The 20,912-nt window shown below is 49.2% G+C and overlaps 1 protein-coding gene across 3 annotated transcripts in view; it reads left to right on the forward strand.

Annotated features, from left to right (window-relative positions):
• GNAO1 (G protein subunit alpha o1) overlaps window positions 1-20,912 on the forward strand; it is a 170,599-nt gene that overhangs the window by 65,280 nt on the left and 84,407 nt on the right. For all 3 annotated transcript variants that reach the window (XM_011290154.4, XM_011290156.4, XM_011290155.4), the window contains exon 3: window positions 20,077-20,218. In XM_011290154.4, the coding sequence (XP_011288456.1) occupies window positions 20,077-20,218 (142 nt within the window). The remainder of the gene's footprint in view (window positions 1-20,076; window positions 20,219-20,912) is intronic.

Consider the following 20,912-nt stretch of genomic DNA (forward strand, 5'->3'; position numbering starts at 1 on the left):
TTTGACTTGTCATTTGTCTCTCGGAGCTGCTGTACTTCACCAGGCATGTGTACTATTTGTTCTGACGGGTCTTGTGCTGCTGGGACTTGGAAGCATGTTGTGAGTGTTCTTTGCTCTTTGTTGGTGCCTCGGGTCATGGAGTTCAGAGCAGTAGCCCTGCGCTGTGGGGTGGAGCCGCCCTTGTCCTCTGGGCCGGTGGTGTCAAAGCAGGTGAGCCACCAGTCTGTTTGGGGGTCATCTGAAGGGATCTTTTCTCCCTGGCCTCCCTGTTCTCCTTCAGCCCCAGAAGCAAGGGTTGTGGGGTGCACAGCCCACTCGTAAAGGGGTCCAGGGGCACCTGGGCCCGTCAAGCAAAGATGTCTTTCCCTTCCATCCTCTCCGGACTTCCACACACATACTGGGCCCCACGGGTCTCTCTCGGCCAGGCTCTTCCCAGTATCTGCATCTGTTGGTCCTTGTTCCCACATTCTCTGAAGCTGGTCTTCAGGTGAAGGGGAGAAATCCCCACACTGGTTTTTTACTCTTATCTCCCACATGTACCCCCACCTGCCCAAAGGCCTTAGTAGTTCTCAGGTTCGGGATGGGCAGATAGATTGGAGATGCTCATCTCTTTCAGGTTGCTCTGTTCCCAGGATCCCCGTCATCTTCTCTCAGTTTTCAGTGGGTCAGCTGAGACCGGATAACCCCCTACTCTTCCCTTCCTCAGGGCAGGCTGTCATTATGCCTGGCACCCAGGCACTTTATCACCCCACCCCCATCCCCTGAAGCCCTCTCCACTCTTTTGTCTGCTGGAATCAGATTAGACACTGGACTAGATTCTAGAATCATATGCTCCTGAGTCCCTTGTATTGAAGGCTGGGTGCTGCTGATGACCCCTGAGATGATTTGGTCTAGTAACAGGGACACAGTGTTCAATACCAGTGAATCCCATGGTGGGAAAGGTTGTTTTCTCTCCCCCCCCCCCCGCCCCAATTCTCTTTCCATTCTTCTGATTATGAGAAATAGAAAGTCTTGAGTTTGGTGTTACTATGTCTTTGGCACCTCTTTAGCACTTATTAATCTCCCTTTTAAGAAAAAAGAGAGCAGGTGTGATGCTCAGAGTCTTTGGTAGGCAACTGTATTTGCCTTTAGCTGGGGTGGGGAAGGCTGACAGAGGAGGAGGTTTGGAAGGAAAATCAATAGTTCAGTGAGGGACCTATTTGGCCTGCGGCGCCTAGTGCATATCTAAGTGGAGATGTTGAGTAGGCAATCCAGGGTCTGAGCCCCGGGGCATTCCACTGTGTAGGGATTGGAGTTCTTCCCCATCGTCAACCAGTGCATAGGTACCTTTCCCACTTGTTGGCTAAGTGCCTTTGCATTGGCTAACTCAAGAGGTTTGCTTCCCATCACTTCTGGACCACTTCTCGGCAGCCGAGACCACGTGATTGTCATTAGTGCTCCATGCGTCTAACCCGGCAGCACTTACTTAAGTGCAAACATGGACTGTGGCCAAACGTCCAGCTGTGCAGGGCCTTCTGGAGCGGCCGTGCATCTTGTCAGATCCATGGGGTGTGTGGGATCCTCAAACAAGGCTGCATAAAAAGATGGAAGCAAAGTGGACCGGTTTCACAAGTTTGAACATGGTTCACACTAAATGTTCCAGATTCATCGGACCTGTCAAATTCCTGGCTACTACCCATATTTACTAGGGTGACCAAAAAAAAAAAAAAAAAAAAAAAAATGGAAGAAGAAATCTACCATTAGTTTAGCACTTTTCCTTCCTGCTGACAGGCTGGAAATGTTTATTCTGCCAGGAACATGTGGTTAATGTCACTTAACCAGCTCTTTGAAGGGGTCACAATGGCAACAGAACCAGCACGCAGAAGACTGAAGGCTGTGGATTAGTGGGGCCTGTTTGGTTGCCGGAGTGCATTCACCCTGCTCACAGCAGGCAACCAGACTCAGGTCACACTCAACAAGGCAGATCAGCATGTCTGGTTTTTTTCAGAAGCCAGAAGTCAGTATCTTTTTGTGAGAATTCTCCTGATTTGTAAACATTTGCTCCAATAAAAAAACAAAACTAAACAAACAAAAAAAATCCCTCAAAACCACTGCAGGCCAAACAAAACACATCTCTCTCTCTTTCTCTCTCTCTCTCTCTCTCTCTCTCTCTCTCTCTCTCTCTCTTTCTCTCTGTGGCCCAAATCCAGGCTACAGCTGGCTAACTTGAGACCTCTGTGCTGGGCCAGTGGGCCAGCCAGTCACTCTGATTCTCATACCCTCCCCCACCCCATGACTGTAAAATGGGGCCACTGCTAGGGCCCTTGGGATGGAGGTTATGGAGGGAAACCCTGCTTCCATCCCCAGTTCTGTTTACCAGCTCTGAGACATTAGTCAGACATTTGGGTAACCTCCTAAGCCTCAGTGTCCTTACCTGTAAAATGAGGATAACTGTTACTTATCCCTGATATTTGTTGTGAGGATTAAATGAGATAACATACATAAATACCGAGTCCAAAGTTGGTGTTTACTAACTCAGTAGGAGCTGTTATTATTCAAATAATATCTGTGGAAATGCTTGGAGAACTTAAAAAGGAAGCGCTGGGTACCCGTCACTCCTGGGTCAGTGGCACACGAGCCACAGTAGGAAGCTCCTCACTGTATCTCTCCAGCAGCGGGAGGCAGCAGGGCTGGACCGCGAATGGCCTCTCCGCTTTCTCGCATTTATTTTGTTCATGATGCAATGGTAGTGATGATACTCCTAAAGTCCTGGGACCTGCTGTCCAGGACAACCCGGTGCCGTGCCCCCACTGCTCCCCTGTGGGCGGCTGTCAGAGGCTGGCCGCCCTCCCACACATGGACCCTGACACACTCAGCCTCTGGGCAGCCCTCCCCATCCAGGATGGAGGGGCGCTAGAGAGACAGAAGGAGCATTTCTGCCATCCCCTTTGGGAGAAGTGAGGGATTAGTACATGCTGGGAGAGCAGGGCTGGGAGATGCTTTAGTCTGAGGTTGGACGGGGGAGCCCCTTGCGGCTCTGGCCCCCAGAGCCCTGTTGGTGCTTCGCGTTTTGACGTGACATCGCCTTGCAGGCCACCCTTGTACACAGCTCTTTGTTCTTTGTGGAAAGCACTGCCAGGCACACACTTGACTTCAGACGGTCCATTATTGGAGGCTCAGAGTACGGTAACAGGCTTGAAACAACAGACCCTGCACCAGGAAACGGAATATTTGCTTAGGCGTTCTTGCACAGCCGGCCGAAGAGCCCCGGGGATGATTTGTGATCGGTGCGAGTCAGCAAGCCCCTGTTGGGGCTGGGGAATGCGGGAGCCTGTGCAGGAGGAACGGCCTGCGTCCAAAGGCATGGGCAGCACCACCCAGGAAGGCCCATCAGGAACTGGAGCCACACACCAAAATCAGAGCGAGTGCACCATAAGCCCCACACCCTGCCGGAATGCCACCTCCACGTGAGGGAGCGAGACCCACACCGAAGAGGCAGAGACAATGCTTTGCACTTAGTAGGTGTCAGAAGGTGTTTACTGAGTTGAATTCCATTCTTTGGCAACTCTTTTGCCTCCGATGCTGGGAAATTGTGTGTATCGTCTGCCCCTCCCGCCATCCTTCCCAGTCCCTAACCACCCCTGTTCCCAGAAGCATGCACATTGGAGCTCAAAGCGCAGAGGATGCAAAAGTGTCCTGGGGTGGTTGTCTCAGCAGTTGGCTATGGTGATAATAAGCAAAGATGAACGGGGTGGGGACATGAAGCAGTGTCAGGGGTCTCCCAGGACAGACGTCGTCCATTCGTTTGTTGTTCACACCTCCTGCAACCTTGTGTCTGGCTCTGTGGCTTTCAGCCCGGTGAGAGAGCAGAGGCGCATCACCGGGAACCGGAACATCAGGTAGAGCGCATTGAGTGGAGTGGATGCCGTACCGGGAGTGGTCAGCAGAAGAGCCGGGACAGGGCTCATCTGATGAGGATTCATTGAAGGCGCTGGATGTTTCACAAGGGCTGCGACTTTCCAGTTAAGAAACCTGATCGCTGGGACCCCTTCTTAATATGGAAGTGCCTTTCCTCCTCCTTTCCAGTTGGCCAGCATTCTTGCCCCTCATCAGCCTGGTCTCTCCCCCTGGATGTGCTTGAGATCATCAATGCTTCTTGGAAATTGTAGTCCACGGGCTGTCCATAGAGTGGTTAGGAGGTTGGACTCTTGGGAACACGTCCATTTATTGACCCTGAGAAGCTCACTAACTTCTCTGTTAGCCAGTTTCTTGGAGAAAACTAAGCCTTTCACTAAGGCTGGATGCTGGGACGTGAGGCCCAGGGGTTGTTGGAAGGAGTGAGTGTGTGAATATCCATGAAGCCCTCAGCACATGCTGGCCACCTGCGGGGGTTCAGCAGATGCTAGCCACCGTTGTCCTTCCCCAGGACCCAACCTCACTGCCCCAGGCCTGGCTGAGTGGCGTGCCTTAGAGCTCAGACAAGTAGGCAGTATGCATTTCTCTTCTCTTTACCAGAGATCCCACTTAGAGTCTGACCGAGCGAACAGATTCTCTCAGGATGGCAGCTTGAGAGGCCCATCCCCTTTGGAATGCTTGATGTCATTCTGAACCAGTTTCAGGCTTGATTCACATTCAAAGCCCCTCGGCTGCCAGCCACTGGCCCAGAAGCAGGTCTCTGCCTCAGCGCAGGCTCAGAGACCGTGAGGGACCAGGAACCACTTACCCGCCTGTTGGCCTCACGGATGAGCAACAGAGCCATCCACTGAACCCTGATTCCATTGCAAGTCAACCTCAGCCGAGGCGAAAATCCACCGAGAGGGCACAGCTGGGCCCCCACCAGCATCTGCTGCACCTGCGGCCTGAGCCGTGTGCCTTTGGCCCGAAGAGCAGAACTCACTGCCCCATCCCCGACATCCCTAGAGAGGCGAATGGATGTGGAAGCCCACAAAGCGATTTCTGTGGACTCTCTTTTTTGGGCTGTGACCATACCCTAGTGGTTATTAACGAGGCGCTTCCATCTGCTTGAGAAAGGCTGGGGCGGGAAGCCCCGGAGGCCACGGCGGGGCTATTTAAATCCACCACACAGAGACCGCCATCCTTTCTGGGCCACATCCAGCACCAGGGAAGGAGGGCTGGCAGGGCTGGGTGTTGCTCCGTGTTTCTGTGACTGTGTGTCTCTCGGTCTGGCAAGGCAGGAGGCCCTCACCTGGAATTCTCCCTCACCTTCTTTCAAAGACCCAGCACAGATATGACACGCAGGGAACCAGAAGACTGTGGCTTCCACGGTACAGACAGACTCAGGACCTGAGTGCAGGTACGGTCCTCTTTGTCCGGCAAAAGTTGGCATGATGACTGACCACTGCTGTCTGCTTTGAGGGAGACGTGAGTTACCTTGGAGAGGAATGTGGACTCTGACTTGCTTTTGGCAGACCTGACCACAAGTATTTCCCCCCAGCGGGCATGAGAAATGTGATTTCCCCCAAGGAGCCCTGTTTCGGTGATCTGTACCTTTTGTCTTGAACTCTCCTTGGCAGGGATCTGAGAAGGGTGCTTTTTATTTGTCTCTTTGTTTCAGAACAAACACTCACCTAGAATTGTCTGCCATCTGGGACAGTGCTTGGGAGGCTCTCTGGCAAATCTCAAAGTTATCCCCTGGGTGCGTGCCAAGCACTCTGAACTGGAGAATGAGGATTCTTTTCATGCCCCTTTGTCTCTGCAGGTCGGGGGTGGTGTTTTGGTGTCCTTCCTCCCAATCACATGGTAAGAAGCGGAAGAAAAACAAGTCCTCATTTAAAAAGAACAGGAAGGGGAAAACCAAGAGCCTGTGAAAACCCTTTTCCAGGCTGCCTAGATCTATAATCTAGAAGAGAAGCAAGATGAGTGAAGTTCTGATGCTTTTTTTTTTTTGGCGGGGGGGGGGGGGGGGAATGGCTTATGGGGCAATGGAAAGACTGAGAGCCGCTGGTCCCTGAAAAATGCCTTCAGGGTAAAGTGACCTCCAGCCTGACTTGGCCACTGTAAAGTTGGGACAGGTGCTTTCCTGCAGTGCTGTAGCCGTCAGAGCCCTGAGAAATCATGCAGTAAAACCAGACAGCCCCCTTTCAGATCAGGAGGTCTCTGTGGCTAGTCCAGTGTCCTGTCACCATCGTGCCAAACAAACTCACAAAGGCTGTGCAATGTCTCTGTGGTCGTCATCATTTCCATGTGGCTGAAGCGCAAAAGGAAACACACTGGATCCTGCAACTGAGTAGCCTGGGCATGGCTGGGCAGGTGTGGAGCAGGAGCTCACCCAGGAACTGAGGCTGGAGATAGGGAGAGTCCCCATGGTGGGAGGAGAGATGGTTCTCCAGAGGAAGGGAGCATAGAAGTCGGGCAAACAAAAACAGCAGATGTCCGCTACAACCCTCATTTGCCATTTACAAAGCTCAATCTTGCTCATAGGCGGATTCTGCCATGACTCACCACTGCACCCCACGGTGAGTGGCGAGGGAGGCGCAAGGAACCCAGATAGGAGCCCTCCCACAGATTGTCAGAGTCCCACCTGGTCCGCTTGGGTGACAGAGCCTGTCATCCTGGGGTTGGAGGGAAGATGCTTTAGATGGCTTCAGTTGGTGAATGGCTAGTCTGTGAACCGTCTGCCAGAGACAGTGGGTTCTAGTGGTCTTTTGTCTCTTTCCTGTGGTTCATGAGGCCACATCCAGAGGCTCATGAGCAGGGATCGTAAATAATGAACAAACCTACTGTAGACAGGCGGGGAAAAGGGTTTTTTCCCCAACGACTGAACAAGAGGAGCAAAGCTCTGCAGCGTCACTTGTGCCTCCTCCACAAAACATAATTAAAAAGCTGTGCACGCTGCCCACCAATGTATAATATCATTCATACACTAAACAAAATGTACTAATAAGAATACTCCGTTTCATTATGTCAGCAGCAGAAGAAAGGGCAGTCTAGCGGCTGCCCTAATCAGGGAGATGGGAAACCAGAAATGTTACTTAGATTTAGGCAGTAAAATCGACGCTGAACCAATTTGCCTCACTCACAGGCTTTTACTGTGTTTAATGAAAGCTCACGTCTTTACATAAGGCATTGTAAAAAGGGCTCGGAAGCCATAAAGCTCTCGGCCATGTCTTTGCAACGTAACCACTGAATTTGACAGTTGGATTTCAAAAAATGGCTTTGGAGTTTCCCAGAATTGAGCGTGGAGTGGGCGGTGTAAGGTGGCTGTATGTCCTGACCCTTAGAAAACCTACGGGAACCAAGATGAGGGGTAAAAGGGAGTGAACTCGCACGGGTGAGTGAGCGAGTAACCCTCATTACCATCACTGGGAAAAGGGCCACAGGTTCTGGCCCCGAAGGGGGAAGACTGGTGAGCACCCAAGGTCGGGAGATGGGTTTAACAGCCAGGGGTTGAGGTAGTGGTGGTGGGTCAGGGAGCACATTTGTCCTGGCCCACAGTTTTAAAGGCCACCCAGCTTCACAGGAAGGAGTCCTGTGTAGAGCTGCCAAGAGGTCCTAAACGGCCGCCTGTTTCATTCAGCCATTCAGCCAACATTTACTGATCATTCACGAAGTCTAGGCACTTTTTGGGGGCACTGTGGTCAGTGAACGAGACAGACAAGGTCACTGCCCTCGTAAAGCTCATTGGTATGTGGAGAGGCTGTATACAAGTAAGTATACACATCAGGCAGTGATGCATGCTACAAGGGAAAATAAGGCAGGAGAAAGACAGGGAATGATAGAGACCACCAGAGTGGTCTGAGGAAGTGTCATTTGAGCAGAGCCTGGATTTAGCGAGGCACGCAGGTCTCTGTTTCAGAGCTGCTCAATCTTTTTGTCCCTCAAGAGCCCCTTTAATTTTTTGTACCCGTGTTTTATGAGCTGTGATATTCCAAAAAGACTGCATTTGGCAAAGACATAGATATGACCATGGAACTTGGTTGACCCGAGTGAAGCAGGGTGGCCACAGGGAATTGACACACCCCAAGTCCAAAGCTAGGGCAACACACAAAGGACACGTCTAAGCTCACTGTAGCTGGTCAGTGGTAGAGCCAAGGCCAGACCCCCCAGATCTCCTGAGTGACAAAACCAGGTTGTAAGCTGTCACGGTAAATGGCAGCATTTCCTAAAATCCCTGGCATGGGAAGGGCCAGCGGCTAGAGTCTGGGGGTGGATTGGGAAGCCAAGGGTATTGGCAGAGGAGGCAGGCAGAGCTCCCTCAAAGGCTTTCCTCTAACACCAAGGCGGAGCCCCAGGTCGAGGCGATGGTGCTGACCTAAGAAAGGTGGGCCACAGCCCCTAGCTCCCGGGAGACTTCTCTTCCCCACTGCACCTGGGGCTGTGATGCTTGTTAGTGGCCAAACAGCATAAGAACCTGGGTCTTCTGCCCCCAAGTGCAAGACAACAATGTATGTCTCTAATCCAAGGCCAGGGTCCCAGGATTCAGACCAACCATGCTGCCATGAAGAGAAAAAGGAACAGAGCTCTAGAAGGCAGTGTTCCGAGCATCACACCCCCATGGAATGAGAGCTGGCCTGAGCCCCCCCTCACCCCCTGCACAGAGAGTCTTGGGAAAGGGCAAGGTCCACGTTGTTTTCCAGATAATGGCAGCAGAGGCTCTGTACTGGAATCACAACGAGTCCTGGCCTTGCCCCTGGCTCCGTCTGGTGACAATTGGCAGCTGACATCATTGCTTCTGGCCCGAGTTAGCCCTTATTAAAAATGGCATCTTTATAACAGATTTCTGCAAGTCACTGTCAACAGGACACATCCCTTGTTTTGTACCAGTCGTCCCCCTGGGGGACTGATTTGTTTAATACTATTATTTTAAATACCCTTCTATTCTGTTATTCTTAGAATTCCAAGTTTTAAATACAGTATTAATTACTAAGGGATCTTATCTACTTTTAAAAAATACTTTTTCTCGTATCATACAACTTCACCCCACAGTTAAATAGCCGGTTGGATCTCTCTTTTCTTTTCAAATAGCTGAAAGATCCCATCTATGTTCACACAGTTCAGTTGAGCCCAGCGCATAAGGCCAGGGGTCACCCAGCCTCTGGCTTGTTCCGTCCAGGTTTTGTAGCTTTCTGCCTTTTTTAGGAGAAATTCGCTCATGGTCAGGCAGCCTCCCCAACAGCTGACTTGGAAGCTGGGGGGAGCTCCCGTCCACAAGCAACGCGAGCATCCCGCTGACGGCAGCATGGTTGAATGACTCAGGCCCCACTCCAGTGATGGGACACCAGGCAGCCAGCGACAACTCCTGGATGATACAGAGGCACACGGCGTGATTCCGTTTCAGGAAAGACAATACACATATGGGCTCCCAGATAAAAGGACTGAAATGTACACTAACATGTGGACGGTGCTTCCTCCAGGTGGTGGGATGATGGCGATTTTTTTTTTCTTATTCTTTTTTGCCTAGCTGTGTAAGTTAGAATCCCTAACTGTTCTGACAACAGACCTTTCAGTCAGAGCTGGAGAAGTCAGGGAAAGAGGAGGGAAAGCTGCTATTTAAAAGCGATCCACACTTAAAGCAGAATCAATGGTGGAAGTCATAATGGTTTGTGGGGGACACGTTTTTTGTTTTAATAGGTTGCTGTTTGTTTTCATGTGTATTATGATAAAATGTAAGTTGTACGTTGGCCCTACATGATCAGCTCCCTGCTGCCCTCTCTGACCTCGTCTTCCACTCTCCCTGGTACTTACTCTATTCTAGCCCCTCTGGCTCTTCACCATTCTGCTAACACACAGGGTGCCCCGGGCCTTTGCACTCGCTGTGCTCTCTACTTGAAATGTTCTTCCTCTCATACATACAAGGTCCGGTCCTCATCAATCAGGCCTCAGTTTCACATGCCACCTCCTTTCCTGGCTCCTAACTCCACACCCCCAACCCCCTCACTCTATGCTTCTTGTGTTCGTCACTCTATACTATTTCTTTATTTACTTCTTTATTCTCTGTCTTCCCCAACTAGACTGTGAGTCCTTTGAAGTCAAGGGCTATGTCTGTCCTGCTCACCACTGTCTGCTGGGTGCTGTATGAACGGCGCCTTACATGTAGTGGTCAGTTGTGTGGATGAGGAAGAGGAAGGCGTCACCTTCAGGAGAGCTCTGGTTTTGCCAATCAAGGAAGCAGCCTTTATGCTTAGACAAGAGCGAAGCTTCTGACCTGTCATCAGGGCCTCTGGGTCCCAGTGACTCTGCTCTCCTGGAACTCTGGGAAATCAGAAATCAGGGTCTCAGCATAATTACTTTGTAAAACGCACACATCTTACCTCTGCCCAGCCAGTGGTGTCTGAGCCAGTCGTTCAAAGCATGAGTACCCTCTGGTCCCTCAACGAGCTCATTCATTTAGGTCAAGGCCCTGCTACACTGGGTAGGAGGGGGACCCGTGTCCCGACAGATAAGACTAGAGGCTTAGCCCTGCTTTAGCACCAATTGGTCTATATCTTTTAAGTAATGTCAGCAACTGGCAACTAACAGGCCTGTGTACTAGGGCCTCCCCACATGTTCTTTAATACTGCTGACAGCCTGTAAGGGACAGCGTCATTATCCCCATTTACAGAATAGAGATCTGGGCCCACAAAGATTGAGAACCTGCCCACAGTCCACACTGTTAGCGAATAGGACGGTCAGTGTGTGTCCAGCTCCTAATGGGTGCTCATTCTATATTGTGGAAGGAAGGAAGGAAGGAAAGAAGGAAGGGTGTCCTCACAGGGATTGGGGCTGCTGCACGTCCTGGAAGCGCCCGCCTCCCATCCACCCCCTGGCTCCACCCACACAGTACCTTCTGGACCACTGTTGACCGTTCTGCTTAGTCCTCACTCTTGGTGGCATCACAAAATCAGGAGCCAGGGTCTCTCCTGAGGGTCAAGCCTCACCGGGCACGACACTTCGGCTCTTTGTCAGATGAAAGTAAATGTGACAGTTGGTGGGAGCACCAATGGGAAAGAAGAGAAAGGCCTTCAGCAGGACCCTCCCCTCTGCCTGTTATCCTGGGGTGCCTCCCGGCGGCTGCGCCCGCCTCAAGCTGTCTGCTGTTCCTGCCAGCACCCTTAGCCTGGCCGGTGTTTGTGACATTTCCCACATGGGCTTGGCTTACTGTTTCTACTTTTTCCAGGAGGTTGGGTGGAACCCTCCCTCGGGAGGAAACATCAGACCTACGCTGGCGCCAGATCCAGAGCAGCCCTCCTGACTGGGATCTCCGGCTCCCAGTCCCACCCGCCAGCCCAGGAGGTGCCTTCTGTTCCTTTCGTACATTTCCCCAGCACCCCGTGTGCCTGCCAGGGCCTCCGGAAGACACACGGAGACCATGCAGAGAAGTGGCTCTCTGGAGCGCCACCTTGGCATGTGCTGTCCCCCCGTGCGGAGTCCTGTCTCTGTCCCTGTCTGTGCAGCCAGCTCGTGCTCAACTCTCCGTGATACTTCCTGAGCCCGTGCTGGAGATCCTCCTCTTGGATCTCTTTCCAGTGGTATTTTAATTCCTGGTAGTGCTGACTCCAGTTATAATTTAATTAAGTACTTGTGAAATTACTTATTCAATATCTACCTTCTGCAATAGAATTCAAGCTCTAGGAGGGCAGGAATTGTGTCTGCCAGTTCACTCTTGTCTCCCCAGCACCTGCTACAGTGCCTGGTATATAGGAGGTACCAGAAAAATACATGAAAAGTGAAAGAGGGAATGAGTGAATGAATGAATGAGTGGACAAAGAACACCCTCAAAGAAGCCTCCAAATTATTGGGAACTAGAGATTTTAAGACAGAAGGGGAAACAAATCTTTCTGTTTTGCAAATGATAGATGTTTTTCTCACCTGGTATGACCCATCAGCTCCCCTGCCTCAGGGCAGCACTACGGGAAGTGAGAAGCCTGTGGCACAATGGAAAGGCCTCTGGGAATTTTGTCCCTGCTCTGCCACAAGCTAACCATAAGCCTGTAGGCAAACCTCTTCTCTCTATGTCAGTTTCCCAGCTGGAAAATTACTCTTTCTGTGCTGGTTCCAGGAAGGACCATTTCCCTATCCCAGGCAGAGGGCATCCTGGTAGGAGCACGATCTTCCTTTGTTATCAGATGGCCCCAGGGTTGATTTCGCAGTTCAGCAGCGCCACTGGGAGCCCCCTAAACCCCTTTGACCTGCCATTTTCAGGGTGGTGGCATTTAACCTCACAGTCACAAGATGGCCACCCTGGTGCCAGTATTTACTTTTCTCACAACTACATAGAAAGGCAAGAAGCCAGGGTGTGACCGATGGAGGCACAGCCAGGGTCAAGGAAGTAGTAGACTAGGGAGGCAGGAAAACTGCTCTCAAAACCCTCTCTCTTTGGACCAAGAAGGAAAACCATTTCTCAGAGGCATTTCTGGCCTACTCCCCTTCATCTTACTTGAACTGGATCACGTGGTCACTCTTAGCTGCAAGGGACGCAGGGAAAGTAACTCACTGGGGTGACACGGGAATGTTGGGTGGCGGGCAAAACGTCTGACACACAAACCCTTCAGTTGGCCCTTGGCAGATAGCACTTTATATCGCTAGCCTTGCCATTCTTAACACTTGCCTTATCATCCAGAAGGAGAGCCCTGGGGAGGCAGACACCAGGCCTCAAGGCTTCCAAGTCTTGAAGTCAGGCTTCAAGACCTTAAGTCAGGCTGAACCCAAGTGAAACATGTCAGGAAATTCCTATTGATTAATGATTCTACCCCTTTTTACTCTGGTCCTCTCTCCCGGCCAAAATGGTCCCCCTGTTAAGCACAAGTGTCTGTCTCCCCTGAAAATGATGCGTTGTTCTTTCAAATACCAATTGCACATTTTTTTAATGAGACAAAACCAACACGTACAGAGTAAAAAAAAAATCCCTGAATGCCACCACCAAAAAGTGATTATTGATGATACTTTGTTAAGCATTCTCCCCCTCTCCCTCCTCTCTCCACACCCCTTCCTCCTACCAACACCGTCACATGCAAACGTAGTTTTATTAAAATGGCCCCAGAGGACACACACATTGTACTCTAACTGGTGTTTTCACCTTAGGACCCGGTTCAGGTCCCATGCTCTCTGATGGGTTCTGTGGAGCCCCTCATTGCTGGTGTATGAGCCATTAAATCACTGCATCTCACTGTTGGATTAAATATGTGTTCCGTGAATCCAAGGTGGTCCTTTCCCACCACGGCTCGGCAGAGGCGTGGCCCCAGGGCGCATGCCCATTGCTGATCAGTCTCCCTGGTGAGTGTCACACAAGTGAGGCACCGAGCACTGACCTAACCTGGACAGTCAACATGTGAATCTCCAGCTGTGATCAGAAACACATTTTATGACATCACGGAGCAGCACCCAAGTCAGAAAATCCAGCTTTTTAACCCACTGCTGCTCCCGTGATGTTCGTTAGGTAAATGAGCAGATTCTCTGCTTGAGTGCCAACAATGCCCCCCTCTCCCTGCCCCATCTTCCCTTCTGTGGCCTTGCTTGGCTTCCTCCTGGTGGGCAGTGGTCCTTTGTGACCTCCTGGCCTCCCTGCCCTGTGGCCCCGGGGTCACGTCCTCTCCTGAAGAGGACAGACATGGTGCAGCCAGCCAACTGTAGCTCCACCCCAACCCTGCCCTGCTCACCAAATATGATAACAACAATAATAACAGTGGGGCTGATTGAGTGCTTATGATGCCCTGGATGCCCAGCACTTGTCTTTACCAACCACGACTGGCAAGGAGAGTTACTGTTACCAGGCCCGTCTCCATGGAAGGTTGAGGAAGCTGAAGCACTGAGCTGTGAAAGAGATTGCCCAGCCCCACAGCTTGAGTCTGGCTCCCAAAGCACCCCCTGAATCTAGATCCCCAAAGGGCCTATGGTGGAGGATAGAGAGACAGTTCCAATGCAGGGGAAAGGGTGCTGAGAAAGGGGAGCAGAGGGGCGTTTAATCCAGCCTGCAGATGGTGTGAAAAATCGTGTTCCAGCAGCTTAGGGCCCTGAGTTCTTGAACCTCCAGAAACTGGGGGTAACAGTATGTGCGTGGGGGCATTTGCCACAATCTCAGAGGCATCTGTGATTCAGAGAAGGAGAGTGGCTGCTGGGCCAGAGGATCCTCCAAGGTCCTTTCCAGCTCCTGATCCTGTGCTTCTGTGACCATATAAGGCCACCGTGCCCAGGGAGTCTCACTGCAGCTGAGTGCAGTCCTACACTGAGAGGGGAAGCAGAGAACAAGAGAGCCCTGGTCCAGGCCTCCTGCGAGGTCCCAAGGCAGTAAGGAGGGGGAGCCAAGGCAAGGGAGGCCGAGGGTCACTCCTTGTTTGCCTCTTCCCAGAAAGCTCAGACCTGTTCCAGTGGGCTCGGATGCCACCCTCCCCCGTTTCCCCCCCATTTGCACTTGAGGTCTCCTCCCTCAGTTGTGTTGCCAGGTTTCCAGAGTCTAACTGGTGGCTTCTGTCCAAAGGGAAACACTCAGGTCTGCAGTCAGCCCTTGCCTGCTCCCCATTTCTTCTTGGTCCACCCCTCAGAGTCTCTGAGTTTGGGATGGGCACCATTGTGGCATCTAACTTGGCTTTGCTTTGCTACCCTGGCTCTGCAGGCATAGGAGATCTGGTGGATTCCCACCCCAACACACACACACACACACACACACACACACACACACACACATCTGCCTCCTTTAGTGGGCTCCTTCGGGGGGGGGGGGGGTCTTAAGCATCTGTCTACTCCAGACTCACATAGTTAATGTCCCACTTTCTCTGAGTACTGTCCAGAGCGCAGTCCTGTGCCAAATAATATGGAGAAGAGGAACTGAGACAGACGAGATGTGGTACCTGGCCTCCAGGGACTGACAGGCTGGTGGTAAAGACAGAAAATTAATAAACAAGTTTACTAGGAGATGATCTCTGATTATTGTTATTATCAAGGTGCAAATCATGTTTTAGTCATGACTCTATTAGTTATAAGTGACAGAAACCCAAGTCAAATTAGCTTAGGCAAAAATAAGAGGGAATTATTTGGCTGCTGTCACTCAAAAGTGTAGAGATAGGGTTAGCTTCAGGCATGGCTTGATCTAGTGGCTCAAATGATTGATGTCTCTGGGACTTGATTCTGTACTTGGATGAAGATCAGTTTATAGGACTACTGCAATGTGATGCCACTGACTATTGCTAAAGTGTCTCATGCAGCCTTGCTCCTGCTTTTCAAACCCTGGTATTATCTCCTCCAGGGCTCAGACCTCAGACTCTCCTGGGCTGCCTCTCCAGCCCCTGATCAGATTCCTCCTTTCCTTGCCCCACACTCCTTGGACTGATATTATAAGACATGTTCTGATACTCGCTGTGTATGTGAAATCTCCGGACCCTCTGGGAACCTGGATACAGGGATCCAGAGCAGAAGAAGCACTTCTGCCTCTGTGTGTCTGTCTGGTGGTCACAGGTAGGGTCTCGAATGCCACTTTGACACCTACCAGCTGTGTGACCCCAGGTAAGTGGTTCCATCTCTCTAGTTTCGGTTGTCTCATCTGTAAAGAGGTGATGATAGTTTTTATCTCCTAGGATTATCTTGAAGATTAGATGAGAGGGTACATGTAAAGCCCTTAACAGAGAGCAAACCCTCAGACATCAGCTGCTATTATTATTGTTTCTTTTATACTGCCAATGAAGGAAATTCTATTTGGGGGACTTTGTGGAATGAGGATATATATTACTAATAGGTACCATTTATTATATACTTATACACGATCGGCACTTTCCGTTTATTCCTCACCCAACAGCTCCTTGCAGATGAGAAACCCAAGACCTGAGGGGTGAAATCCTTTACCAATGACACCCAGCTCGTCAGTGGTAGAGCTGGGGTTTGCCCGCACCTGTGTGACTCCTAAGACTAACCACAGCTCTGCTCTGCCTCCAGAATGAGATGGGGAAATAGAAAATAAAGGGGCCTTAAGTGATACTTGTAAGGACACACGACTCAAATCAATGCTGGGGGGGGGGGGGGTGCGGGTAGCGAAGATGAACAAGGTGGTATGAAAACAGTCCTGGAAGGGTGGACACTAAAAACTGCAGCGTCTTTCCCCGAGTGGCGGGCTTACTGATAATATGGGTTGTTGTGGGGGTTTTGTTGGTGTTGTTTTATATGGCCCAGATTTTCTAGTGTTAGCATTTACTACTTGGTAGTTAGAGGGCAATATAAAATCCCACCCTGAAACAGGAAGTCCAATTTTAAGCTCATATGAGCCAGTTTGTACAAGGTATGGAACTCATCGTTGTGACTGGAGCAGGTTTTTCCCACATCGCATCATTTCTGCAAACCTCACATGGAGCTTCTGTATCTCGGGCCACCCCAGGCACCAGGCTGAGACCTTTCTGGCAGTTTTCGACCCAGTCCAGGTGGTGTAGAAGAGTGTCCCGGTCGACCCGCACTCCACTCCTGGGCTGAGAAGACGTTAGGCCAAGTACTTAATCTCTCTCAGACTCTCTTCCTGTTCTGTCAAACAGAATAAAAAACGTCCCCTCCCTGCCTTATTAGGTGGCATAAGGACTGATACTCATGGGTGTGGAAAATGATAGCCCCATCCCTAGTGTTTCAGGGGAAATCCTGAAGGCAGCCAACGGTCTAGAGAGTATTTCCGGGAGAGTGGTAAGGCCTCCTGGTCCAAAATGAAGCATGAGAAACTCACTGCACTGACTTCTTCAGAGACAGTGTCACGGGGACCGGCAAATCCCGGCTCCACCTCTCAGGTTCCCCAGCAGGTCCCACCCTCTGTGGGGAGGCTGGCCATGGAGCCTAGGTAACAACTGGCTTTTTTATATAGCTTTTTAGTTGTTCTGAAGTTTACAATATGTGTCTTAACTTACCACCTTTACTTTTAAGTGCTTCATGTGTAAGAATTTTTCAACAGCGTGTTTCCATTTTATCCCTCCTATCCTTTGTGCCGTCGTTGCATAAGTTTGCTTTTACATATGTTATAAATAACACAATACAGTTTTTTTAGCCTTTTTCCTCTCTTTGCTTCAGTTTGGATAGTTTCCATGGCTGATTGTTCAAGGCCACTAATCTTCTATGAGTTAGCTGCATACTGTGAGATTTTTATCTCAAATATTATATTTCCGTCTCTAGACATTCTGTTCTGTTCTTTTTTATATCTTCCATTTCTCTGCTCGTTATGTTCATGTTTTCCTTTAATTTCTTGAAAATATTTTAAATAGGTATTTCTAAAGTCATTGTTAGTTCCATCACCTCTGTCACTTCTGAGTCTGCTTCCGTTGACTGATTTTTCTCCTGGTTGTGCATCACACCTTGCTTCTTTGCATAGCTGGGAATTTTGTGTTGGGTGCCGGACATTAAAAAATATTATATTGTTAAGTGTCTGATTTTGTTGTCCTGATTTAAACAGTGTTGGACTTTATTCTATCAGGAAATTAAGTTACTCGTGGGTCAGCTCAATTTTTTAAAGCAAATTTTTAAGCTTTGTCAGGGTAGGTCTAAAGTAGCTTTTACTCTGGGGCTGGTTTAGGCCTACTACTATGGCATGAGCCTTCTGGGGTCTCTGCTGAGTGATCTAGCTGTTCATCAAGGACTCTCCACTCTGCCTGGTCAGAACTCACACATCTCCCAGCCTTGAGTGAGGTTTGGGAAGTGTTCACCTTATAAGCTCCCTGATGCCTCTTCCTTGCTGAGCCCTTGCAGTCTCTCCCTATTCAGCCAAAGACTGAGGAGACCCCTATTCATATATCTATTCATGTATCTAGTGCTTGCTCCCTCTCTGTGGATTTCTCTCCCTGGTACTCTTCCCCTCAAATTCCAGCCACCTCAGGCTTCCTGAACTTTGAGCATTGTCTCATCAATTCAGTAAGACCGCTGTGCTCTTCTTGGGTTCTCCCTCCCTGCGCTAAGAGCTGGTAAATGCCTCCAGGTGGAAAGCCGAGGCAATCACAAGGCTACCATATTTGTTTCCCTTGTCTCCTGGATCACAGTCCTGTACTACTTATTCTCTTGTGTCTGAAACTGCTTGTTTCCTATATGTTGTCCAATTTTCTGCTTGTTTACAGTGGGAACTAGCAATTTCCTTTAAGATCCCTCTGGGGTGCATCAATGATCCAGACTACATGTACACTCCCTCCAGAAACTTGTACAGAAATGGATTTAGGGTTAATAAAAGTCCATGAAAAGTCACAAGGATCATTCTGATCTGCTTCTTAGAGAAACCCAAGATAAAGACTCACAACCCAGTATCAAGTCAAATTTTACAACAGGAATTGTTAGTGTCCATCAACTGATGGATGGATAAATGTGGCGTATCCATACAATGGAATATAACTGGGCAATAAAAAGAAATGAAGTTCAGGGATGCCTGGGTGGGTCAGTCAGTTGAACATCTTACTCTTAATCTCACCTCAGTTCTTGATTTCAGGGTTGTGAATTCAAGCCCCGCATTGGGTTCCACACTGGACATGAAGCCTACTAGAAAGAAAGAAAGAAAGAAAGAAAGAAAGAAAGAAAGAAAGAAAGAAAGAAAGAAAGAAAGAAAGAAAGAGGAAGGAAGGAATGAAGGATGGAAGGAAGGAAGAGGGAGGGTGAAAGAGAGAGAGAGGGAGGGAGGAAGGAAGGAAGGAAGGGAAGGAAGGAAGGAAGGAAAGAGAAAGAAAGAAAGAAAGAAAGAAAGAAAGAAAGAAAGAAAGAAAGAAAGAAAGAAAGAAAGAAAGAAAGAAAGAAAGAAAATGAAGTACTGAAAAATGCTGTACCATGATGAAATGATGAATCCTGAAAACATTATTATGCTAAATGAAAGAAGCTTATCACAAAAGACCACGTGTTATATGATTCCATTTATATGATATGTCTAGAATAGACAAATCTATAGAAACAGAATACACATTAGTGATTGTTACTGTGAGGTGGGGGGTGAGTGGAGATTACTAATAGGTACAGAATATCTTTTTGGTGGGGAGACAAAAATTAGACTGTAGTGATCATTGTTGAACTATGCGAATATACCAAAAAACATTGACTTGCACACTTTAAATGGGTGGATTGAACGGTATGCGAGTTATGTCTCAGTAAAACTGTTTTTAAAAAAAGAATTGTTAGTGATTTTCTTCTGTACTGAAGGTAATGAAGGAATGGAAAAGTGCCGTGTTGATGTGGAAGTTTCAGCTCTCATATTGATGTATGTACATACCATAAGTAGTATTTAATTGCAAACTGGAAAATGTGACCAGAGAAGAATTTACACAGTTTTCTTGGGGGAGGTGGTGGCCACTGTTGGGTGTTCGTCTCAAAATCCATTCAGTCTTTCCTCGTTACTTCAGCTATAGGAGAACTCTTGCAACGTTTAGGTTTTATCCCCTCTTTCTACTTTTTTCCCCTACCTGGAACCTGGTCAGCAGTAAGCCCGTACCGAGTGACTGCTCTCTGCAGGGAGAAGGGACATCAGGACATGTCTAGCCTTAACCTTGACCTCGGAGGAATCTGAGAACAGGAGAGCAGAGAGTATCGCGTGGCCTCTGAGAACTGATGGCACTTTTGTGTCCTCCGTGTCACTATTCAGAGCCACCAGAATAAGGGTGACATGGTAGTTCAATCCCAGCCAGGGATGGAAGAGCAGGCACCCTCCTTCTGTTGGTTTTTCTGTTGTCAGAGATGACGATGGTTCATTTAAGTGAGTCCTCTTTCCTTCAAGCACTGTGAGTTTTCTGCAAAAGAAAAATTATCATTCATTTGCAGGCTTCTTGCCAGGGTCTTCATCAATGTACTTCTAAGTGGAAATTTAAGTTAAGACCCTGAGCTTTGCTTAAAAATACCAATAGCTAACACTTACTGAGTTCTTCGTGTGTGCCCCTCCTGTTCTAAGCACTTTCAAGTATTATCAGCACCTTGCCAACTGATACTGCTGTCACTATAAATAGGGAGTGTAAAGACACTACGTTTCTTTTTGCCACTACTCTGTTTCAGCTTAATTTCAGTAGGTTCTTCCTTCAGATTTTATGGTACTGATGCAGCAGGTCAGTAATTCAGCATCCGGGTCGGACCCAGTCCTCAGCCAGCAAAGACAGGAGGTTGGCCCCGGGGGCTTCACGCACCTGGCATTCTTGATGCCAAGTGAGGACAGTGCACTCATCAGATGTGTGTGTGGTTTTTCTCTAGGATCATCCACGAAGATGGCTTCTCCGGAGAAGACGTGAAACAGTACAAGCCTGTTGTCTACAGCAACACCATCCAGTCCCTGGCAGCCATCGTCCGGGCCATGGATACTTTGGGCATCGAATATGGTGACAAAGAGAGAAAGGTAGGCCACGGGGCCCATGGGCACCTCAGGGAGGGAGGCTGTGCTCTTTGCAACATCGGCTGCCTCCCAGGAACAGGAAGAGACTGCTGTGTGTGATAGAGAAGGCTAGTCGCCAGCCTAAGCCAGTGTATCAGTCGGCCTGGCAAATACAGTCAAACAGGGGCTTAGGTGATGGGCACACCTCCCAAGCAAAGTCGCCAGCAAAGACAGCAGACACAGAATTTGTTTATTTTGCATATGACAAAGGGTTGGTGACTGTCCTAAATTGGAACTCCTACAACACACAACATCCTCGAGTGCTTGCCCTTGGGCAATGAACTTGAACAGAAAAAGCATTTCTCAAACCAAACAAGCACTACCTGAGCACCGTCTCCCCTCCTTAGGAGAACTGTGCTTGCCTTCTTGGGAGTGGGGGGCAGCCATTTGAATTGACTCTCTTTCCTCCTTTACACCTCATTCTTCCAGGTGAGTCTGAGGACCTAAGAGGCTCTCCTTCCTGTAGGAAGTTGATGTCCTGAAATAGGGGTTGTTGGGTTTTTTTGAACGTTTTATTTAAATTGCAGTTAGTTAACATACACCGTAATCCTGGTTTCAGGTGTACAATTTAGTGATTCAATGCTTATAGACAAGGAACTGTTTTTCAGTTGAGTTTCCAGGTGTCTGATAAGTGGTGAATGGAATAAGTGCATAAAAG

Source organism: Felis catus, chromosome E2 (genome assembly GCF_018350175.1).
Source record: "Felis catus isolate Fca126 chromosome E2, F.catus_Fca126_mat1.0, whole genome shotgun sequence".
Classification (NCBI taxonomy): domain Eukaryota; kingdom Metazoa; phylum Chordata; class Mammalia; order Carnivora; family Felidae; genus Felis; species Felis catus.